Source organism: Aspergillus caelatus (assembly GCF_009193585.1).
Source record: "Aspergillus caelatus strain CBS 763.97 unplaced genomic scaffold BDV27scaffold_6, whole genome shotgun sequence".
NCBI classification, from domain to species: domain Eukaryota; kingdom Fungi; phylum Ascomycota; class Eurotiomycetes; order Eurotiales; family Aspergillaceae; genus Aspergillus; species Aspergillus caelatus.
In genome coordinates, this window is record NW_022475269.1 from 100,652 (window position 1) to 122,792 (window position 22,141).

A 22,141-nucleotide genomic window follows, 5' to 3' on the forward strand; every position below is an offset into this window, starting at 1 on the left:
AATTACCTCCGAAATTCCCGTTCGCGACGCTGCGAAGCTGGGAAAGCGAAGAGCGTCTGCCGACAAGTCCCCAACTCGACCGGAAAAGAAGATCATGACGGTATGCCTCAGGATCAGCCATCCATTCCTAAATTTTCTTTTAGCCCGCTGACAAGTTCTAGGACGTCGAGATGAAGGTCGACAACCCACAGGAAACTGTGGAGAAGATTAAGCAGGGGGAGATCGATGAATCTTTATACAGTCGACAGCTGTGAGTGCTCCTAGTATTCAGCTTTCATATCTCAGCACGGAAATGGCTATACTGACTATTTCTCTTCTCTACCTGCAGGTATGTGCTTGGACATGAGGCTATGAAGCGCATGGGTACTTCGAATGTCCTTGTTGTCGGACTGAAGGGCCTTGGTGTTGAGATCGGTATGTACGATGGTGGCCGCATGCAGTACAGTCGATTCTAACAACTGTATCAGCTAAGAACATTGCTCTCGCCGGTGTGAAGTCTCTCACTTTATACGATCCCGCGCCCGTTGCCATTTCAGACCTTTCCTCCCAGTTCTTCCTTCAAGCCCAAGATGTCGGCAAGCCGCGTGCCGAAGTGACGGCCCCTAAGGTTGCCGAACTCAACTCATATGTTCCCGTCACGGTCCACGAAGGTGGCAACCTCGTAGATAACTTGGAGCAACTGAAACGCTATCAGGCAGTGGTACTTACTCTCACACCCCTGAAGGATCAACTTGCTATTGCAGACTTCTGCCACAAGAATGGCATCTACCTCACCATTGCCGACACCTTCGGTCTTTTCGGTTACCTCTTTAACGACTTTGGAAAGAACTTCACCATTGGTGATGCTACAGGTGAAGAGCCTGTGAGCGGCATTGTGGCCGGCATTGATGAGGATGGTCTAGTGTCCGCTCTTGACGAGAGCCGACACGGTTTAGAAGATGGAGACTATGTGACATTCACTGAGGTGAAGGGCATGGATGGTCTGAATAACTCTGCTCCTCGCAAAGTTACTGTTAAGGGTCCTTACACGTTCCATATTGGTGATGTCTCTGGCCTGGGGACGTACCAGTCTGGCGGTATCTTTACACAGGTCAAGATGCCCAAGTTTGTCGACTACCAACCCTTGGAGGAGCAGCTCAAGCAACCTGAGCTTATGATTTCGGACTTCGCCAAGTTTGACCGGCCGCAACAGCTACACATCGGTGTCCAGGCACTCCACAAATTTGCCGAGGGCCGTGATGGCCAGCTTCCTCGCCCTCACAACGAGAGTGATGCCCAGGAGGTCCTCAAGATCTCTAACGACCTCGCCTCAAACCAGGAAGACAAGGTCGAACTGGACGAGAAGCTTATTAAGGAGCTTAGTTACCAAGCACGCGGTGATCTCAGCCCTTTGGCCGCGTTCTTTGGTGGTGTTGCAGCGCAGGAGGTCCTTAAAGCTGTCTCAGGAAAGTTTAGCCCAGTTAAGCAATGGCTTTACCTAGACTCGCTCGAGTCGCTTCCGACTTCCACTACCCGTTCTGAAGAGAGCTGCAAACCACTTGGAACCCGGTATGATGGCCAAATTGCTGTTTTTGGTAAAGAGTTCCAGGACAAAATCGCCAACACTACCCAGTTCCTTGTTGGCGCAGGTGCAATTGGATGTGAGACTCTCAAGAACTGGGCCATGATGGGTTTGGGAACTGGTCCTAAAGGCAAAATTTATGTTACCGATATGGACCAGATTGAGAAGAGCAATCTCAACCGTCAGTTCCTATTCCGCAGTAAGGATGTTGGCAAGCTTAAGAGTGAGTGTGCCTCAGCCGCTGTTCAGGCCATGAACCCCGAGCTAGAGGGCAAGATTGTCGCATTGCGTGACCGTGTCGGGCAAGACACTGAGCATATCTTCAATGAGGAATTCTGGGAAGGATTGGACGGGGTTACCAACGCGCTGGATAACGTTGATGCCAGAACTTACGTTGATCGTCGTTGTGTCTTCTTCCGCAAGCCTCTCCTCGAGAGTGGCACTCTTGGCACCAAGGGCAACACCCAAGTTATCCTTCCGCATATCACCGAGTCCTACTCCAGCTCCCAGGATCCTCCCGAGAAGTCCTTCCCCATGTGCACTCTGAAGAGTTTCCCCAACCGGATTGAGCACACCATTGCCTGGGCCAGGGATCTTTTCCAGACCTACTTTGTTGGACCCCCTGAGGCTGTCAACATGTATCTCTCACAGCCAAACTACATTGAGCAGACGCTCAAACAGGCTGGCAATGAGAAGCAGACTCTAGAGCAACTGCACGATTTCTTGGTGGCCAACAAGCCATTGACTTTTGACGATTGCATCGCCTGGGCTCGCCATCAATTTGAAGGTCAGTACAACAATGCAATTCAGCAGTTACTTTACAACTTCCCTCGGGATTCCAAGACCTCTTCTGGACAGCCTTTCTGGTCCGGCCCCAAGCGTGCTCCAACACCTTTGAAGTTCGATAGCTCCAACCCCACTCACCTCGGGTTCATCGTCGCCGGAGCGAACCTCCACGCTTTCAACTATGGAATCAAAAACCCCGGAGCAGACAAGGAATACTACCGCAAGGTTGTCGATAATATGATTATTCCTGAATTCTCTCCCAAGTCTGGCGTGAAGATCCAGGCAGATGAGAATGAGGCCGACCCGAACGCTGGAAACGCGGGCTCATCTTTTGATGATAACGAGGAGATCCGACGCCTTGTCGGCTCGCTGCCATCGCCGAAGTCGCTTGCTGGATTCCGCTTGAACCCAGTTGAGTTTGAGAAGGATGATGATACCAACCATCATATTGACTTCATTACGGCGGCTAGCAACCTCCGTGCCGACAACTATGAAATTCCTCAGGCTGACCGTCATAAGACTAAATTCATAGCTGGCAAGATCATTCCTGCTATTGCGACGACCACCGCGCTGGTTACTGGACTGGTGGCCCTAGAGTTCTACAAGATTATCGACGGCAAGGATGACATTGAACAGTATAAGAACGGCTTTGTGAATCTTGCACTTCCATTCTTCGGTTTCAGTGAACCCATTCCTAGCCCCAAGGGCAAATACCAGGGCAAGGAGGGTGAAGTCACCATCGATCAACTCTGGGATCGCTTCGAGGTGGACGATATTCCTTTGCAGGACTTCCTCAAGCACTTCTCTGACAAGGGCTTGGAAATCAGCATGGTCAGCTCAGGAGTGAGCTTGCTGTATGCCAGTTTCTATCCCCCCTCGAAGGTGAAGGACCGCCTCCCATTGACGTACGTATTCTCTCAATCCCGACTGCTCTACTGAATTGATTAACTAACGTTGGTACGTAGGATGAGCAAGTTGGTGGAGCATATCAGCAAGAAGCCCGTTCCGGAGCATCAAAAGAACATCATCTTTGAAGTTACGGCTGAAGATACAACTGAGGAGGATGTCGAGATCCCTTATGTGATGGTGAAGATGAGGAAATAATGTGTCGGATCTACATAAAACCTGAACGCTAGAATATGGCTCATATGGTACCTCAAGTTTATAAACAATGATATATGACTTTTCCTTCTTCAAGATGGTATACGTTCGCCATAGTGCTTCAGCGGCGTAGACTAGCTTTGATAAACATATACGAAATGCAAAAAAAAAAAAAGAAAGAAAGAAAAAAAAAAAAGATTAAAAAGGAAGGAAGAGAGAAATGAAAAGGAAAAACCTAGAGGATTCTCCGTCATCGATTGTTATCTATGTTGAGCCGTTCGAGTAATCAACCATCTAATGAACATGTAAGCTCCAAATCTCGGAATCTAGACCGAGCCGAGTGCTTTGTCAGGTGTTATGTGATTCCGCCGTAAGCAGCGAGCCTAACGTCATAGGCTGTCCCCGCCATTGGTTCTCCAGCAACATAGCTCTGGTCCTCGATGGCTACTTAATTCTTGAAAACGCTACCCCTCCCTTCAAATATATCCCCTCCCATGTCTCGTATTTTTTCTGCACTGCGTCGGACCCAACAGATCTCGCAGTTTATCACCCAACCCAAAATCATCACATCCCACAGAAGCTCCGTCGGCCCCGCACAGCTCCTCCCCTCTTCAACGCGCAGTATGGCGGTAAGCTTATACCAATTGCTCATGGATTAGCCTCTAGCTTCTGACTGAGATTATGGCCATAGACTAGTAATGCCGATAAGATCACTGACTGGGTCAGTCGCAATGACAAATCGGGCGAGTTCAAACGGCAGACTTCCGTCTTCCGCAATTGGATCTCCAGAGAGCCAGGCGCAGAATTCCCCCCAGAGAAGGACCGTTACCACCTCTATGTCTCCTATGCTTGCCCATGGGGTGGGTGATATTCTATTCTATTTTTGCGTTCTCAATTAGATTTTTCAATCGCTAACACCGTCTGTAGCTCATCGCACATTGATCACCCGGAAGCTCAAGGGTCTGGAAGATTTTATTACCTTCACATCTGTGCACTGGCACCTGGGCGAGAAAGGTCCGGAATTTCCAAGCTTAATACGCAAAGAACGAGTGAGCTAACCAGCGATTCCAGGCTGGCGCTTCGTAACCTCAGACGAAAAGCTCCCCGGAGAAAACACAACCCCAGATCCATTACACTCTGATGTCACCCACCTGCGGGACATCTACTTCGCCAACGACCCAGACTACACAGGCCGATTCACCGTCCCAGTGTTATACGACAAGAAGACACAACGTATCGTAAGCAACGAGGTAACGTCAACTTGCCCAGCTCTTCAGACAACCTCGTACTAACCTAGAACCCCCATTCCAGAGCGCCGAGATAATCCGCATGCTCTACTACGAATTCGATGACCTCCTCCCCTCGAACTCTTCTCAAAAGCTTCTCGACCTCTATCCAACCGATCTCCGCAGCCAGATCGACACCTCAAACGAGTGGATCTACAACGATGTCAACAACGGCGTCTACAAGTCCGGTTTCGCAACCACCCAAGAAGCCTACCAAAAGAACGTGACGACGCTCTTCTCCTCCCTCGACAAGATCGAAGCGCACCTCCAGAGCAACGCCTCACCGTACTTCTTCGGTTCGGCGCTCACTGAAGCGGATATCAGGCTTTTCACGACGATCGTCCGATTTGACCCTGTGTATGTGCAGCATTTCAAGTGCAATATCCGTGATATCAGATCCGGATATCCTGCTATTCATCGCTGGTTGAGGAATCTGTATTGGGACATTCCGGCGTTCCAGGAGACCACGGAGTTTGAGCATATCAAGTTTCATTATACAAAAAGTCATACGCAGATCAATCAGTTCGCGATTACGCCTGTTGGGCCGGTGCCGGATATTTTGCCAAAGGAAGAGGAGGTTAGGGCTGCTGCTGCTATGAAGAAGTAACGCGAATATTAGAATGAATTTCTTTCTACGTAATATATCAGTGGCTAATGTTTGAGTGCCCCAAGAGCTAAAAATGAGAATGATTATGCTTTTATTTCAGTGAATATATGTTCTAATGTCACAGCAGTAAATAGTATGGACCGAAAAACCTTCGCAGGTCTAAATATATGTGAATATAGAGTAGGCCGCCCATATTTGGACAGTCGGGGAATCCAATAGGTATACAAACGAGAAAAACAAAGTGAAGATATGGGCAGAACTCCGTAAATATGCTTTGTGGCACGACGCCGTGCCATGCTAGTGAGGTCAATTATGCAGCCCGGCCGAGATGCTATGTGATAGAACACGAACGTAGATCTCACGATGCCGGAAACGGAACGAGAAACAGCAAAGTCGTTCGAAGACTATGCAAAACTGGGAAAAGTAAGGGCCTCCCCGCTATCGGAGAAAAGCAGTAAGCCAAAGGTGGAGATCATATGATATGTCCATCCAGAAGCGAGAGGGGTGCCGTATAGTGAATGGCTTGAAAGGGTATCTTGACAAATGTTCTAAATATCAATGGAAATAAGCTGGAAGATCGAGAAAGCAGCCGGAATGAGCAGACTCTGGGCATAAGTCTGAGCCTTTATTGATCCCTGGGCTGGGCCCAGGCCGTAATGTTTGTTCTTTGCTTTACCTCAGACCAAGCATTCGTTTCGAGTTTTCATACACGACGTAGCTGATGGATACGGCAGGAGCAACTTTCATAAGGTTCGGAGTGATTCCTTTGTAGAGACCGCGGAGGCCTTCGGTCTGAATGGTTTTGCGAGCGACGTCGCCAATGCTACTATAGGTTGCGGGGTGGAGAATGGTGCCTTGAGCCTGTAGTCGTGTTCGGAGGACGTTCAGTGGATAAACAACGGAAGCGCTGAATCCTCCGCTTATCGCGCCGATGGCTCCCGTGGTGAAATTGTTCAATGGGACGTCATCCTCATGGCAGTGATGAAGGCGAGCTTTCCGTGCGAGTAATCCGCGCTTTAGGTACTCGAAAGTCGTTAAGTCAATGGCGGCATATGGAAACATGCCAACAAGACCAAGAGGCAAGCCGCGAAAGAAGCCGAGTATACCATGCTTGTTCAAAACCTTTCGGGCAGTGGCTGCGATGAGTTTGTTGCCTTTCAGACCACCTTCCACTGTCTCACATTGCATCCGACTGTCAAGATCCATTAGCTTGGATGAACATGCCCAAAAGCTAGATGCATCAGGCAACTTACAACTTCAAAGTGTCAAGAGGATAGACGAAACATCTGGCACTTCGTTAGATGATGATTCCATGCATAAGGATAATATAACGTACTGAGCCACCATTCCACCACACCCTCCAGACAGAAACTGCGACGTCGGTGCAAGTTGTCTAGGGTCATTATGACCTTCAAGACGAGCGAACGCGCGTTTAGCAGACTATGACATATTAGTGCCCTGATAGAAGCCCACTTAAACAGCTTAATAAGCTAACCTCATATGCTCCAAATTTAATGGCTGATTCAGGCATGACCTTCAACACATTCAACCCATTACCTGTGGCGATTAGATTGGGTCTGCGTTTCGAACTTCAGTCGACGAACCTGCAAATAAGCTCCGTATGCCTCCAGCACGCCACAATTCCTTCACAGCATCGGCAAGGGATTTTGACGCATTCCCTGCCGCCCGCAGCGGAGCACCATCCTTCGCCGCACAGACAGCTGCCGATTTCGCACCGGTCTGGGCAATGAGATAGACTTTAAGTCTATCAAGAGGCGCCGTTGCTGTCCTTGATACGGCACCTGCAATCCCGCCGGCAATAAAATAACCTAATTGAGGAGTGTTCTCTGTCAACTTTCGTTCATAATATCGGAAGGACATCCACATGGCGACAGTCCTGGGTACAGGCAGCCACTCCAATTCGGAGTCACCGTCTAAGGATACAGAATCATTCTCAAGCGCAACCCCAAAGTTGAGTGCCCCGCCGACTTCCGCATAAGCTGACGGGATTAGGGCTGCCAATGCGTGAACTGGGAGAATATTGTACAAAAGGTTCTTTATGGCCAAGATATAACGCTTAGGAAACGAGTGGTCTGTACCTAAACCCTGTAGATCATTGATGTGGACATCTCCTTCCGGGTTTAGATTTCCCGTGGCCGTGTAATATGACAAGACAGCGCGCAAGTTGGAGTAGGCAGGCAGGAAGAGAAGGAAATCCCTATATATCACCGGGATTAACCATAGCCAGGGTCCACTTGACCGATGAAGCACGCACCTCCACTCCGGATAAGTAATGACACCATCGCTGTTCGTGTCCACGTCCGCAAAGAATGCGTCCAGTTTAGCGCTGGATACCGTCACGTCGGCGTTGGAAAAAGCGGCTTTGAGTTCGTTCTTGTCGATTTCACCGTTATGATTACGATCGATGGTCTGGAAAAGCTGCCATAACCCTTGCTCGGTCTGATCGACAAAGGTCCGAAATTCTGATGATCATTAGGTCGGTAAAGAGACTGGCGTCCAGCCAGTTGCGACGGGAAGACAAGTCATGATCCACTGCGTGTGATCTTACCGGAGTAGTCAATATACCCGTCACCATTGGTGTCAACCGCTTTCAAAATATTCTGAAGCATGCTATCCGCATTTTTGAGGGCTGTGGGGTAACAGACCAAGAGCAGGCGGGTCAGTCAGCTGCGCAGCAAGCACAAGACAAAATCATGGCGGATGATATGCTCACGGTGATCAATCTTTTTCAGCCCCTTTTTCAAACCATTGAGGTCAAGACTGCCGTCCTTTCGGACACCTAAGCTCTGCCAGAGTTTCGCGACTCTTTCGTCACGTTCATCTTTGGATTCGCCGGGTGCCATTTTTCGGTTGTAAATTTATCATCGGCTATCCGACATTATTTTCAAGGAGGGGTCACGGGATTTGAGAGCGGAGGTGTCCCTGTCAAAACAGGGTGGTAGTATAGTAGACTGCAATAATAGCTTGTGCATCGAATCTGTGGAGCTGGTTTATAAAGAGAGGAGAGGTTCCGCATACATTGGTATGTCTCTGGATGGGGCAGCGGCTAGCCGTGAGAAATCAACCCGCGATGATTTGCTTCTCTTACGACATACGCCGGAATAAACCTCGACTCCGGTCCGGACTCACGGGACTGGAGAACCCAGTCCAACTATACCCCTTTGGGAAATCCATTAGGTCACCTGTTCAGACGTCTCGATGTGGATGATATCAGTATACATATGCGACATTTTGATGACCTAAGGAACAGGCGAATTAGGTAGCTCTAGCGCGCGGTTTCTTGTCTATAGTGTTTCTTTGTGCCGATAGAATCGGGTTGATTCGGCCGTTACAGGAGCTCTGAGCACTTGGATGACACATACATCCCTAATTATCATCGGGTGTTCTTCATGATGACAACGATTTCAGTCAGAACTGCTTGAAACTCTCCAACCCTTTATTAATTAACTTTTCCTGGCCATTTGTCACTGTCATGGCTGCCAATTATTGGGCGTCGACTCAACGTCGACACTGGCTGTTTACGAAAGAAAGATTGGCAGACATTCGGGAGTCCTTTAGAGAGAGAGATAAGGCCGCGCATTCGCAATTTCCTCTACCGGATCAGAGGCTGCTCAACATTTACTTTAGCCAACGTGAGATATGATATTCTTCAAGGGTCTTAAGTATAATTTTAAACTAAACATTTCAACAGAACTCATAAAGCTTGGAAAGAGGATGTCAACTAGACAGCAAGCACTCGCTACGGCTCAAGTATACATCAAACGGTTTTATACTAAAAACGAGATAAGACATACCAATCCATATCTGGTGGTCACCACTGCATTCTATCTCGCTTGTAAGATGGAAGAATGTCCTCAACATATCCGATTTGTGGTCGCAGAGGCCCGGAACTTTTGGCCCGGTACGAACAGCCTTGAGGATAATCTTCTTTTTGTCTGTCGCTGACTTTCCGGTAGAGTTCATTGCCCCGGACGTGTCAAAGCTAGGTGAATGCGAGTTCGCTTTGATATCCGAGATGAACTCACAGCTCATCGTTCATCATCCATATCGGACTTTATCCGAGCTCCAACCAGAGCTATCGCTTACATCAGATGAGGTAGCTCTGGCATGGTCAGTAATCAATGATCATTATCTTACCGACCTACCATTACTATACCCACCTCATGTGATCGCGGTCATGGCAATCATTGTTGCTGTTGTCTTCAAACCGAGCCAGACGAGCTTCCATGGGACTGCCGCCCCACTGGCCGGAGCGATGCGAGATGGAGGGATGAATATCCTCGCAGCTTTGGGAGATAAGAACGGCGCTGGTCCGCCTCCTCGAATTCAGAAACTTGTCGGCTGGCTTGCTGAGAGTGAGGTTGATATCCGAGCTGTTATTGAATGCACCCAGGAGCTGGTGTCTCTGTATGAGATCTGGGAGAATTATAGCGAAAAGCACTGTAAGGAGCTACTTGGCCGGATGGTGAAGAGCAAGAATCTGGACAAGTGAGATTATGTGATGGACCCATTATACTATTTCTCATTTCTAGTAATATCGGAGCGTTTTGCTTTTGCATTGCATTTAGGGAGTTTCGGTGGCGTTACATATGAAACATGCGCGGTGTTACGGTAACAGATGTAGATACGCCTTTACTCAGTATGTTGAACCATGTATATATACATTTCAATTTGATAAGCTAGCATAAATTTATGGCCTCAGGCCGTTCGTAAATGCGTATAATACTGGCCACAGCTTTTTGTTTCATCCCTTTCGAAACGGATATAAATTATTTTCAGCTTCCATTGCTGATAATAGGTCAATTGACTGCATACTCGGCAATTACATCTCGCGAGATAGCTGCCAAGATGTCCATGACGCTTTATAATGCCTTGTCGATCAATCTACACAGATTTGGCATAAGAACTCATGCGTCTACGAGGGAAGCTTTGATTGAACACAAGTGCAACACCAAGGTCTAGGTCAAGTTTCAAGGCCAATGCCAGATGAATAATCAGCTTAGCAAGCATCCAAGGCACGTGCATGCATAGAGACTGTCCCTTGCTGCCTTAATGCGATACTTTACACAATGACCTGGTATTTGTGGCGGCATCTCAAGTGAAGAGATTTATAAGCTGCATTGCCAGCTTATCTGTATCTGAACAAAGAGCGTACAGTAAAGCATGTACATACATATGTACATACCTACATACTCGAGTATCACACAGCACGCAGGGAGGTGCTTCCTGAGGGACTAGGCCTTGTCTCAGACATGTCCAACATCCATGTGCGAGTGCTTAATTGAGGGTTTTGGATCGTCATGCTAAATAATGCGTCATGAGTCTGCATTGTCAAAGCATGTTGAGAAAGGGCGGGGGGAGGGCTGCCTCAATGTCCATGGAACGGCTGGGCAGAGGAAGCGACTTAATTTTGGATCACCAAGGGCCCCCAGATATCGATGGATCTACGGAGTAAAAACAGGAGAACCAACTATTCCTTCAGTTGAAACCCACCCGTGCGCTTGCAATAAGATCGGAAAATTAAAATCAATAGTGGAGTATAAAACAGATGTATGTGCAATTGTGTCGATGTGAGTCTTTCGCAACTCCTTGAGCCACCGACTTACATACTCCGTACATGAGATCTTGTCTTTGGAGACAAGGGAGATAACAGTGGTTGATTGGCCACCAAAACTCAGTTGAGACTGGAACACGGGCGCTTCCTGAGACTTGCCCAGCAAGAAGAGGAGTAGATCGTGTTTCACCCCCCTTGCTTTTTTGGGGTACGTTAGCTTCGGTTGCCTTCGAGTGATGTACCACATTTACTCCGAGATTGGGGTGGCCTATAGGATCACTTATGGCTCGGTCGCTGATTCGGGGTAATCAACGGGAGACAAAAGCAAACAAGCGAGTTCTGCAGTGCAGCCTGGTCTGTGTCGTTGAATTGTGAAGATTCCTGTATCGAATGCATCAGTTGCTCCTATACACATATACTGTTCTTTGCCTCCCTGCCTGTGGCGTCGTCTCCTTATCTACTACAAACATTATACTTTATATACAGCTTCCTAGCTAAGACAGCAGTGGAAAAGTTAAGATATGGAAAGTATAAGGCTCGTATAATGTCGGGAATTAATAAACGCAATATGACTTATCATTAATAATGACATTATCAACAAAGTTCTAGTCAAAAGAGGGGCAGGTGTATGGCTGGGAGGGCGGAAACCCATCTCATTGAACAAAAGGGGCGGTGAGCTGAAGGTGCCGTCTTTCAGGAACATTTCGCAGTATTGAGGTGGTCTCGAAACTAAGAAAGCCCTCAGGCTCATGGACACCAAGTTACCAACACGTCCTGCATGCAGAGTGAGAGTCTCTGGCGCCAATGACGGATGGGTACCCAATGCTGCGCCTGGGATAATCGGGAAAAGGATAGTACTAGTCACCCATCCCCAGGAATCCATGTGTAGGGCTTGCAGGGGGTGTGACCCAATCAAGGCCATGATGCTGTTCCAGTAACCGCCAGCTTACCTCGCAGTAGTTCCACACAGTGCATATCGCATAACGTACTGGTTTTCTGTATCCTCCAACCACTCGTCTATTTCTTTCGAGTCGGGGACTCTAACAGGGAATTGATGAGGGCCCAGGAGATCAAAGCACATACCCGGCACCATGCGTCGGGAGCGTTTGACAGCAGAATTAAGATACGTATCTATTATTATCTTTTTTGATGATGATGAGCAAGCGCCGTTAGTTTGTTTCGAAGGACGGGCAGACCACATTGTGGCTGTAGCACCGCCATTAAAAGCGGTATAAAAGTCCTGGGAAAAGATCCGTCTTTACGGGAGAAATCAGTATTACATTATCTCTGTGGGACTTCAGCATTATCGCTATTGTTGTCATCGAATTTTTACGGAGTACTTCTGCACAAAATGGGCGCCTCTCGATGTTGGGTTCTGTTGTTGCTGGCCCCAGTCAACAAAACAAACAAATAAATAAATAAATTTACCTAAACTTACCCCATCAATTTTTGTCCCCCATGAATCAGGTAACAGAAAAAGGGCTTTGGGTTCCATGTATGCATCATACATTCTGTATTCAGTAAACCACTATGGCTGAATAAGGTAGTTATTTATTACGCCCAATATCTGAGTTAGTGCTCCATTACAATGGGGATTTTTAGATCAGGTGGAGGATAGACTTTTACGGAGTACTTTGGAAAACTGTCGAAGCCGCGAAGACCGCAGGGCGATGTCAGAGAGTCAGAGGGCCAGCGCAGGATTTGCTATCAATGGACTCAATGAATGGTTGGGGGAAACAAGGATCCGCTTTAGACTTCCAGGACCAAGTGGCACGGTTCAATCAAGGGAAAGGTACCGAGAATGATTACAGCAAATCATTCTCACCCAAAGGGGTGGAGTGGAGCTTACATGTTGCAAATCATTACCCGCACATGTCGTCGTAGGCGTTTTCTCCCTTTTCCTCTTTTTCCTTTTTGTCTGTCTTCGGAAATGGGTACCACATTCCATCCTTTTCCCCCCATCCTGTTCATGAAAATGTCTTTAACCCGCCTTCTCCTGCAATGAAATAGCGATACTGTTAAATGAATATGCTCCATTGAGTAGGGCAAAATGGACACATCCGTCCCCCTCTCTCGTTATTGGCAATAATATGATGTAGTCCCTCGTCATCCCTCTGCATACTCGCCACGATCTTCGTAGGGTCTCACAAAAACAAAATATGATTGTAGGTCCACAGCCGTTTTCAATAGTCCGTAGTACGCCGGTCGTCATTCCATAGGACAGTGTCAACAGCCATTATGTACGCATCATACAACAGGGAGTCGGGTGCACAACCTGCTAACCATCATACCATCCATCGTATTGTAGCCGTACTAGCGGGTATTGGTTCGTCAAGAAAATGAGTACAGCCTTAAAGGCCAGGCTGACACACTAGGGCCGGGCATTGGCCGACAGCCACTTATGCTCAATCAAGTAATGCCCAGATATCAGGTCTCGAGATGGTGGAGGTTATCTACCCTCGATAAGGATTAGGGCGAAACTTACAACGTCACTCTATTCCACTTTGGTAGCCGCCTCGAGCCGCTCTAGAATTTAATCATTGGCTGCTGATCCAAAGTGGCTGTAATATCCCCACTTAAAATTCACTTGGAAATCTGTTATTGGCTCCTGATACTTAGACTTGCCACTGAGCTGCCGCCAACGGCTCTCTGGTTGGGTGGCCTCCTGCCCTAAAACTGGTGCGTGACCTTGCCAGTAGCGCAGGAGGGTCGGAACGGAACTGTTACGAAACTTACCACATCACAGATGTGCCGGAAAAGGGGAACTCTTGTTGATCGCCGGGGGTACTAGTACGGTACGTTACAAATGATTCCCTTGCAATGCTCCACTCACTCAGCCCCAGCCGAATAACACTTGCAGCCCCTCTTGCTTTCGCCTCCGTCCACTCCGGGCTCTTTTTCTTCGCTCCCGGTCTTCTTTTCAACTTCTTGTCCCGCCATCAATCAGTGATTCCCCATCCCACACAACCACTAAACGTATTTTCGTCTCCGACCCTTCGCTTCAATTTTCTTCTCGTCTCCAGTAATATTTCTCTTTCCTCTCGTGATTACTTCTGCCCTTATCTTCAATTACATTCCAACCGACCCTTCGTCATTCTCCTTACTATTTCCTTTTAAAAGTCTGTTTATCCTCAGGATTCCAGCGTGCTGGTCCCTTGTTTGTATCCACCTTCAAGACTCAACGATATAACGGCTTTGTTTCTTCCGTTTCATTTACCACGACTGCACCAATATGTCGGCATTTTTCTACCAGCAACAGCAGCATGCTCACCACGGTGCCACTGCACACATGCAGCCTTCGAATAACCACCACGGCGGACGCTCTCGGCGAGGACCCAAAATGGCCGCCCAAAACGCCCAGCGCCAGTTTCGGGGTGTAAAAAGCATGAGAGAGCTCGCTGAGGCTCCTGCGGTGACTGCCTTCCGCGCGAGGTTCGAGGCTGGACGGTCTTTCGACTTGGACGACGACCTGGAGTTCTGCCCCAGTCTCCTGACCGAGGACGATGTATGTTCTTCCACAGCCTGAGCATCGGCTCCCTTTGACCCTTCCATATTGGAAATCGTCTTCCTCGTATAATACAGGACAGTCTTCTAACATGCACCCGAACCTCTACAGCTTCACTCAATCCATTCCGCTGGCTCAGATCGGTCGTCTCTTTCCAGTGGCTCTCCCGATTCGTCCCCTCTCCAACATCAAATTCAGCCTGTTCAGCAGGTGACACCGTCCATCTCTTTATCTCCCGCATCCAGCAACTCATACGTCCATTCCGGTGTTACCGGTAATCTTAATCACGTGAACTTCCAGCAACCATCTGCAGTCCGCACCCGCAAGGTCATCCCTATCGTGAACCCTCATACTGGCATGACCTTGACCAGCCCGCCTACGTCCATCTCCCCGGCCTCGATGCAGAATGCCCAGCGTCGCTGGTGAGGACCGCTATCTTACCAGTCGCCATGTCACTAGCCAAGGGCCTGCGCCCATGACATGTCTTCCACTTCGTCCGGCTTCTGCATCATCGGGATTCCCTAACCGCGGGTCTTAATTTTCGTTGCTTTGTTTATTATTTGACATGGCCATCGCATCTCTTTACGACTAAACCGATATTCCCTTTTTTTTTTGCGATAAAAGGCTAAATCATTGTTTCCTCTTGTATATACACCCTCCTCCGATGACGATCTTGAGCACTTTTATCTAGAGTGATGCTTTCGACTTTCTGCGAGCGACGGCGCCTGCGATTCGATTTTTGCATTTTCACATTTCAGACGATACCTTGTTTTTTATTCTTCGGTTAGGGAAAATACGTCCTTTTGACCTCGTGTCGTTTTGGCCGCGATGATGTATAGAAAGTGCGGCGATTTGCCATATTGGCGCGCATTTCTTTTTGGTCCGGAGTTTTTTCTTGGTGTCCTATGGCGACTCTGCAAGATACTCAGCGGTTTGCCATCTATTTCTGATATCCATGGTTGGTTTTGGGTGGGTCGGATTTTTTTCATGCTTTTAGGGATCTAGAAAGGTGGAAATGATATACGTCTGCATTGATTGGGCCTGTGAATTGTTCGGGATGTCTTGTGTGTTTGTTTGTTTGATCATATCTTTCGCATTTGTGCTTTTATCTTTTACTTTATTTCTTTCGTGTATATGGGTTGGTGATGGGTGACATTTCTATGTTGTTGCTTCTGGCTAACGGCTGTGAAAATCCATGGACTGGATGTGGAGTTTGCCTCGGGGTCTGTCTGGGAGACATAGACCGGTTTTACTTGAAAACTATGTTCTTTGGTGTCGTGAATCGACCATCAATCTTGCTTCATTTGCTTCAACGTTGACTCGTTTGGATATTTTCGATATATCTGGGAACTCCCGGAGAGTGATGCAGTGTATGATCTTGTGTTTACGTTCGTTTTTGGGCATTCCGTCATTCCATCCCATTTCCTTTGTCTATATGCCTTTTTCTTTCTAAGCTATGCAGGTAATGCCTAAACATAGTTGTGAGAATAGCTTTGGACACAGTCCTATTTTATCATAACATTCACTCCAGTAGACATGGTTTCAGAACTCGGCTGCATGTAGTAGTGTAAGAGGTCAACCAGCATGACGAGATCAAGATGCAGATCGATTGACGCCAATGATGATATACTTTGTGAAAAAGATTAGCTGATGGTAGCACAATTATTATCGATAATGTCGATAGGTAGCTTTCTACTGGTAATCTGCCTGGGTGTCACCACAACCCCTCTTGTAGTCTCGTTAAACTCTAGTATGCAAGCATTTTATTTAGTCGTTCACCTGGGTGTGTCATGTAGTACTGCTAGGCGCTGTAAGGTTAATTTTACGGCTCGGAACCCCACCGGCCTTTGCATAGATAATATGTATTAGCTTTATGGACAGAGTTATTAATTAGAGGAAGAGAGCTATTATATACTAGAAAGAGCCGTAAACTTTCGAGTGCCCCATTGCCGATGCTTCTATTGTCAAGTAATACAAAGTACAGTGAACCGTCTAGGCATATTCGATGTATATTCATTGCCACCCAGCATTAACACTCCTCTCGAACCTTTCCTAAGTATGTACTAGGTAGTCGTTAAAAACTTGAACTACATGACAAAGATGAAATAATGGATAACGCTATCAAATTCTAGAGTACCCGACATTATAGTATCTCAATCATAAAAAAGAAGTGTCGAGGCTATTCCAGTATGCAAGAAATATATCCCGTACATACTTGAGGTAAATAAGGATCTCTTCAGCAAGATTTATTATTCTACCAGGAAAGTAACCTTTTGTTCACATTTACTTTATGCACGATTGCCAATCCAAGTGTTTCAGAATGAAGATGACTGCAATTTCCTCCGCATCTATCCTCGGCCTCCTCTTTGCCAACCCAGCAGGGGCAGTACCCCCTGGAGGGCACAGATCTTCGCCCCCTGAGCAGCCTACACCCCAGGGGAAAGACCACCCCCCCGAACAACTACCTTCAGTAGAGCAGTAATCTCCCAATGTGTGGCAAGCCCCTTCCCCTAGACTACCTTGCACTACTAATATCGGACATAAAACTAGCCTCAAGCGGTCCAACTTGGACAACTGATTCCCAAACGACTATACAACGCCGCCCCTCCTTCAGTATACGTCCCCGCAAGTATCAACGGCCTGAATTCGGGGCATAATTGGGAGATTTAAACCGCAAGGAAAATGAATAGATCTCAGTAGCGGGTCAAATCCCTCTTTGAAATAACGGTGTTAATTCAGGCCAGAAATGAACAACAAGGTGATGGCTAACTATGTGCCTACTGTACAGAATTACCGCAAGATAGCAGGGGCAGCGCGCATATGCTATGTCACACATAGTACGGGCACTCGGGGTGGCACTTGGGACATGAAATGTAGTAGTGAATCCCTGGCAAGTAGAAGATCTAACTACTGGCATTGGTATTGTTTTGTACTCGACACTGATCTTCTGGTAGTGTGCGAGGAATTGCCATTCGTGCAGTGTTAAGACGATTAAGAATAGTCAAGGAGGGTGTGAAAATATCATGACGCTTTCATTTTGTGCTGCGAATAAACCGACGATTCCTGTTGATGTTTGATTAGGGGATGGGGGATATATACTTCCATCTGGAGGGCTGTATTAATCCGGTGGCTTAACCGGTGGCCTGACTTTGGTGTGTGGAATTTCAGAGGGAAGAATGTTTTCTTTATACTCGTATGGGTATTTAGGTATGTTCAGAATGCGAGGTACTATCGGAGAAGGGTGTTTTGGATAGGTGGTGGATTAAATCGATGTGAATCCATCGGTTTATCTGTAGTTATAATTGATGCAATAATGCTCGTTCAATCCTTTACTTTGTTGTCTAGACACACTCTTAATACTTGAAAATAGCCCGAGTTGCCATCGATAAACTGACTTTGTTTTTTGAAGTCCTCAAAGTTAGCAGAAGACATGAATATACCGCGGAGGCGATCTGTATGTGATCACCTGAAGAACAAAACCCAAGGATGAAAAGGTACTCAGTGAAGAACTGTGCTAACTAAACTCTCATCGGCCAAATGGGGTCTTTTAATATGTGCAACCTCATGGGGACACAACCAAGTATGTCCTAGTATACATACAAGCTGCCAAGGCCTGATACACAGTATGAGGTGTAACCCCTGCTCGTGATGTCATCCCCGTGACGATCACCAAAAGTCCAAAAACAACCTCGCCAATTCACATTCACAACAATTTCAGACGTCAAATAGAAAAGATAGACCTAGGCTACAATGATCCCCTAAAGCATATAATCACCAATTACAGAGTTAACAAGAGCCCACGAAAAAGGTACGGAAGAATGAACTAAATGTCCCTCACTGCCAAGAACGACCAGGATTGAGTATGAATGACGTCATCGGTGACATTCTGGACTTCCCTTTCGACAGCAAACCCACTCGCTCACATGGAATTACAAAGGCAGTGGAGGAAGCAATTTGTCTGGTCTTCGGCTCTTCTTCTCCCTCTCTTCCATTTCTGCGAACCATTATAAATACTACTGGTTGTACCGCATTGAAAGTGTGCAAGATACAAACTTCCACTTTCTACAATAGATCAGATTACTTTTTTTTGATTTGGTAAGGTTTCCTACCTTATTTCATGCAACGGTTGTCTCTACAAAATGATGAGAGTTGCTGCTAACAGCTCTAATCATACAGAAACTTCCATCCTCTCGAATTTCTATATCTAATTAACTAAGTAACCGACCATGTCCTTCCTCGCCTCCACCATCCGTTCAACAATTGCCCCCCGTGTGGCCCTTCGACCATCTTATACCGTCACCTCCGCCTTCCACACCTCTCCTCTCCGTTCAGGTCTCAAGGAATCTGATCACAGTTCGTCACTCCACTTCCTCTGTTCTGGTATCTGTTTGAAAGCACACGAGTCTAACCTTTTCACCTCCAGACCGAGAGGACCTACACATCACCTACGAGGAGCACAAGCAGGACCAATTGAGAAGCACCAAGGAAGGAAAGGCGAAGTGGAAGCAGGAACTTGCTAGTAACAGTGAAGCTTCGGTAAGTTTTTCTCATTGCCCCCCCCCCCCCCCCTTTCCTTCCCCATCATAAGGAGAAAATAACAAGGGCGATTGTGGTGCTAATGTCATATGTAGGTCAAAGCAGATCGGGGTGAGGTTGATAGTGACGGTCATGATATAAAAGACTTACAGGAGAAGACGAAGCATCTGCCTAACCGGGATGGACCGGTGAACAAGACTCAATAAAGGAATGGGTTTTAGCTTCCTTTTCTCTTTTTTTTGTACTATCGTCTTTTTCGTAATTGGGGTACTAAGGTGCAATCTGAGTTCTAAGAGATGTGCTTGTTTTCATTAACCTAGGCTGGGATTCTTCTTGATGTCATGTATAACTATTCCTGAGGAATAAGATTTGGTGTATGATATTGATATGGGATATAAGATGTAGATTGTGTAGGGTGGGGTGTAAGACCCCGAGCCCTTGCTGGGAGTTGCATGAAAGTGGCGTAAAAAAAGCAATTGTTGCCATATTATAAACAAATCCGTAATTGATGATTACTCCAGACACCATGTAAGTTCAAACATCAATATAAGTCAAACCGATAATACATTCATAGGGAATCCGCACCCCTGTCCAATAAGAAACGCCCTGCGCCTTTCAGAGGACTTCGCCCTTGACCAATATTCACAAAAATGTGAAGTATACCCGAGGTTCTATACGCTCTAGGCTTTATTTCAAAATGACAATGAGAATGACAAGGATAATGATCAAACCGACGATCGTCATCAAGCTCCAGTTGTCACCCGCGCTTCTCCGGATCTTGTCCAGCCGTTTTCTAGCCCCGTCTAGCCGATGTTGGTGTCGGTCAACATCACCATCCATACCGTCTAATAGCGCGACGTGGCCTTCTAGCTCATCCCCGATCTGAATACTGAGTTGGTGTTGCCGCCCGATGGATTCGCCTAGGCGATCCAACTGTTCGTCCTGGTCGCGCATGATCTCATTGTGTCGATCATATATTTGTTCATTCGACATGTCAGATTGGTCTACGCCAGGCGGGGAAGGTGAGTCGCGATACGGCCGGAAAAGATTTTGTCGCTCGAGATCGGCTTCTTCTGTAGCCGAGTTCATAAACCGAACTGACTTTGAAGGAGGATGCTGCGGGACAGGTTGTTTGAGGTCAGGAGACGACTTGACATTGGCGAATTCAGGCGATGGGGATGAGCCGCTGGCGCCGGCTGAGGTGGTGTGTCCGCTGAACTGAGACGACAAATCTTGATACTGCGATTTCAGATGGAATAGCTGGTCTTTCATCTCGGTGGCGCCATCGTCGTTGGCCTGCTCCAACTGGGCGAGGTCTCGCTCCACATCCTCGATGCCGTCGTGCAACGATTCCAAAGAGCGAGAGATCTCCCCGTCTTGGCTATTGGGTTCCAAATCCAATGAGATCGCTCGTTGTCGTTCTAAAAGCGAGAGTTTGATATGATCTGCAAGGAGAAAGAGCTGCGATGGGTTCGGCATTTTGAGGTAAGACGGTGGGTCCGGAATGAGAAGGTGATATGTCGCGAATTGGCGGATGAAGTGTCGCAGTCAGTCTCAGCTTGACTGATGAGGCAATGCGGAGAAGACAAAGGCTCGGGTAGATCCTGGGGGGTTTTTCTGACAAATACGGGATCGGTCGACCAGGAAAGGACAGGATTATAACTCGCTCACTCACACCTATGGCCAAGTGATCGACACAGCGAATAACCCCAGAATGATGGTGAAAAGGATGGTAGTAATGGTGGAATGAAGATGGAGATGAAGTGTGACCGAGGGGGTGAGACGGAAGACTGTTCTCGGCCGGGCGCGGGAGTGATCTGCCGCCGCCGCCATCCAGTGGAATCGCTATCAATTATCGTCCGCTCAACTCGTCCCCCGCAGGACTGCTACCGATTTCCTTTCCTTGTCTCCGGTTCTCCGAGTACTTCTAGCTCCACCTCTCTACTCATTTCCATTCTTTCTTTGTGTTAGATACATCGTCGAGTTTGTTGCAATCGTCCGCCGAGTCACTACATTCCTAGCGGACTTCAGCCACCGTGTAACCCCTCATGCGTGCCTCTCGGGGCTATTGTTTCATCCTCTTATCCCTTCGGCAATTCGAAAGACGACCCGTTCTCGATCGCCCCCTACATTGGCTGTTACTTGTGCGACGGGGCTGAGGGCCATCCAGAGTATAAATCTGACGAGCTGCGAACCGGGGACGCTTGTGCAAGATGAATATCGACGAGTTTCTTGCGATGGAGCCGAGCAGCGACCTTGACGAGATTGTCGACCTCCGCTCTTTGGATTATGTGTCCAGATACGACGATCATCTCATGTGTGCGATATGTCACTGTCCATACATACGTCCAGTGAGATTACAATGCGACCATGTGTTCTGTCAGAAATGTTTGAACACAGCGATCACTACCTTTGCCACCGGTCGAGACGAGTTCAAATGCCCTACCTGTCGAGCGCCAGCGAGTGGGGTCTACCTTAACGTCCCTCGATTCTTGGTCAATATGTGCGACGATATACGGGTAAAGTGCCCTTTTGAGGCCGAAGGTTGCAAGGAGATCGTTCCAAGAGGCCATATCCAGTCCCATGTCGACAAATACTGCGGCTACAGACTTCTGGACTGTCCAAATGTCTTCTGCACGAAGAAGACTCGGAAGAAGGACCTGAGTGCAGAAAACAAATGCATGCATGAGCTTCATAAATGCTCACGCTGTGAGGAGGAGATCATGGAGCAAGATTACCAGGTGCGTCTGATATACCGTTGGCAACTAAATTGTGACTAACGAAGGCTTTTAACCGCAGGAGCATGTTCAGGAACTATGTCCGAGCTTGAAAACCACATGTCCTGACTGTGAGTCTACGGTATTTCGCAAGGCTTTGAGGGAACACATAGATGCATGTCCAGAGGCGATCCATAGCTGCGCAGCATCTAAGTATGGGTGTCCTGTCAAAGTTAAACGAGCGGAGCTAGTAGTGCACGAGCAGAATTGCCCATTGATAACTATGGGCCCTTATTTTGAAGCTCAGAATGCACGGCTTGATTCTATGGAGTTGACTATCCGTCATCTTCAACAGCGCAATGAGATCTTTGAGGATGGACTTGCGAGCATCCGGTCTACTCTTGTCGAGTCATCTCGTGTTATGTCTTCACGGAACCCGGACATACCGGCCGAGGCTAATAGTCAGA

At 47.5% G+C, this 22,141-nt stretch overlaps 8 protein-coding genes across 8 annotated transcripts; 6 read left to right on the forward strand and 2 right to left on the reverse strand.

The window, feature by feature from the left end:
- Positions 1-94: 94 nt before the first annotated feature.
- ubaA (E1 ubiquitin-activating protein ubaA) lies at positions 95-5,341 on the forward strand (the record flags this gene model as incomplete). Its single annotated transcript, XM_032069715.1, has 11 exons — positions 95-100; positions 162-250; positions 329-414; positions 468-661; positions 695-3,252; positions 3,313-3,433; positions 3,982-4,077; positions 4,140-4,308; positions 4,376-4,462; positions 4,520-4,698; positions 4,760-5,341. The coding sequence occupies 11 exons, from the start codon at positions 95-97 to the stop codon at positions 5,339-5,341; spliced, it is 4,167 nt and encodes a 1,388-aa protein (XP_031933126.1).
- A 484-nt stretch (positions 5,342-5,825) lies between these two features.
- Positions 5,826-8,415, reverse strand: BDV27DRAFT_97360 (calcium-binding mitochondrial carrier protein). The gene is made up of 7 exons (XM_032078097.1): positions 8,076-8,415; positions 7,911-7,991; positions 6,946-7,824; positions 6,837-6,898; positions 6,678-6,781; positions 6,595-6,627; positions 5,826-6,533 (listed from the first exon to the last, which is right to left on the reverse strand). The coding sequence occupies exons 1-7, from the start codon at positions 8,203-8,205 to the stop codon at positions 6,014-6,016; spliced, it is 1,809 nt and encodes a 602-aa protein (XP_031933127.1). The 5' UTR covers positions 8,206-8,415; the 3' UTR covers positions 5,826-6,013.
- Positions 8,416-8,603: 188 nt separating this feature from the next.
- On the forward strand, positions 8,604-10,081 carry ssn8 (cyclin-dependent protein serine/threonine kinase regulator SSN8). Its single transcript, XM_032078098.1, has 3 exons — positions 8,604-8,994; positions 9,054-9,263; positions 9,319-10,081. Exons 1-3 carry the CDS (start codon positions 8,835-8,837, stop codon positions 9,852-9,854), a joined length of 906 nt encoding a protein of 301 aa, XP_031933128.1. The 5' UTR covers positions 8,604-8,834; the 3' UTR covers positions 9,855-10,081.
- Positions 10,082-12,408: 2,327 nt separating this feature from the next.
- On the forward strand, positions 12,409-13,095 carry BDV27DRAFT_119950 (uncharacterized protein). Its single transcript, XM_032064979.1, has one exon. The coding sequence runs from the start codon at positions 12,718-12,720 to the stop codon at positions 12,919-12,921; it is 204 nt and encodes a 67-aa protein (XP_031933129.1). The 5' UTR covers positions 12,409-12,717; the 3' UTR covers positions 12,922-13,095.
- A 950-nt stretch (positions 13,096-14,045) lies between these two features.
- Positions 14,046-15,021, forward strand: BDV27DRAFT_97383 (DUF4452 domain-containing protein). The gene is made up of 2 exons (XM_032078099.1): positions 14,046-14,421; positions 14,533-15,021. The coding sequence occupies exons 1-2, from the start codon at positions 14,149-14,151 to the stop codon at positions 14,845-14,847; spliced, it is 588 nt and encodes a 195-aa protein (XP_031933130.1). The 5' UTR covers positions 14,046-14,148; the 3' UTR covers positions 14,848-15,021.
- A 492-nt stretch (positions 15,022-15,513) lies between these two features.
- On the forward strand, positions 15,514-15,942 carry BDV27DRAFT_97385 (uncharacterized protein). Its single transcript, XM_032078100.1, has one exon. It carries the CDS (start codon positions 15,617-15,619, stop codon positions 15,872-15,874), a length of 258 nt encoding a protein of 85 aa, XP_031933131.1. The 5' UTR covers positions 15,514-15,616; the 3' UTR covers positions 15,875-15,942.
- Positions 15,943-18,370: 2,428 nt separating this feature from the next.
- Positions 18,371-19,343, forward strand: BDV27DRAFT_119954 (uncharacterized protein). The gene is made up of 4 exons (XM_032064980.1): positions 18,371-18,516; positions 18,598-18,774; positions 18,845-18,957; positions 19,053-19,343. The coding sequence occupies exons 2-4, from the start codon at positions 18,648-18,650 to the stop codon at positions 19,161-19,163; spliced, it is 351 nt and encodes a 116-aa protein (XP_031933132.1). The 5' UTR covers positions 18,371-18,516; positions 18,598-18,647; the 3' UTR covers positions 19,164-19,343.
- Positions 19,344-19,351: 8 nt separating this feature from the next.
- Positions 19,352-20,530, reverse strand: BDV27DRAFT_97397 (syntaxin family protein). Its single transcript, XM_032078101.1, has one exon. The coding sequence runs from the start codon at positions 20,434-20,436 to the stop codon at positions 19,645-19,647; it is 792 nt and encodes a 263-aa protein (XP_031933133.1). The 5' UTR covers positions 20,437-20,530; the 3' UTR covers positions 19,352-19,644.
- Between the last annotated feature and the right edge of the window lie 1,611 nt (positions 20,531-22,141).

Excerpts from the sequence above, each read along its gene's own strand:
- BDV27DRAFT_97397 (XM_032078101.1), bottom strand. The coding sequence starts at position 20,436 with ATGCCGAACCCATCGCAGCTCTTTCTCCTTGCAGATCATATCAAACTC.
- BDV27DRAFT_119954 (XM_032064980.1), top strand. The coding sequence starts at position 18,648 with ATGTCCTTCCTCGCCTCCACCATCCGTTCAACAATTGCCCCCCGTGTG. Across the intron at positions 18,775-18,844 it reads TCTCAAGGAATCTGATCACA|ACCGAGAGGACCTACACATC; the intron begins GTTCGTCACTCC and ends TTTCACCTCCAG. Across the intron at positions 18,958-19,052 it reads CTAGTAACAGTGAAGCTTCG|GTCAAAGCAGATCGGGGTGA; the intron begins GTAAGTTTTTCT and ends TGTCATATGTAG.
- BDV27DRAFT_119950 (XM_032064979.1), top strand. The coding sequence starts at position 12,718 with ATGATTACAGCAAATCATTCTCACCCAAAGGGGTGGAGTGGAGCTTAC.
- BDV27DRAFT_97360 (XM_032078097.1), bottom strand. The coding sequence starts at position 8,205 with ATGGCACCCGGCGAATCCAAAGATGAACGTGACGAAAGAGTCGCGAAA. Across the intron at positions 6,899-6,945 it reads CATACGGAGCTTATTTGCAG|GTAATGGGTTGAATGTGTTG; the intron begins GTTCGTCGACTG and ends TAATCGCCACAG. Across the intron at positions 6,628-6,677 it reads TGTGGTGGAATGGTGGCTCA|ATGTTTCGTCTATCCTCTTG; the intron begins GTACGTTATATT and ends ACGAAGTGCCAG.
- ssn8 (XM_032078098.1), top strand. The coding sequence starts at position 8,835 with ATGGCTGCCAATTATTGGGCGTCGACTCAACGTCGACACTGGCTGTTT. Across the intron at positions 8,995-9,053 it reads CAACATTTACTTTAGCCAAC|AACTCATAAAGCTTGGAAAG; the intron begins GTGAGATATGAT and ends ACATTTCAACAG. Across the intron at positions 9,264-9,318 it reads GGCCCGGAACTTTTGGCCCG|AGTTCATTGCCCCGGACGTG; the intron begins GTACGAACAGCC and ends ACTTTCCGGTAG.
- BDV27DRAFT_97385 (XM_032078100.1), top strand. The coding sequence starts at position 15,617 with ATGGACTGGATGTGGAGTTTGCCTCGGGGTCTGTCTGGGAGACATAGA.
- BDV27DRAFT_97383 (XM_032078099.1), top strand. The coding sequence starts at position 14,149 with ATGTCGGCATTTTTCTACCAGCAACAGCAGCATGCTCACCACGGTGCC. Across the intron at positions 14,422-14,532 it reads GTCTCCTGACCGAGGACGAT|CTTCACTCAATCCATTCCGC; the intron begins GTATGTTCTTCC and ends GAACCTCTACAG.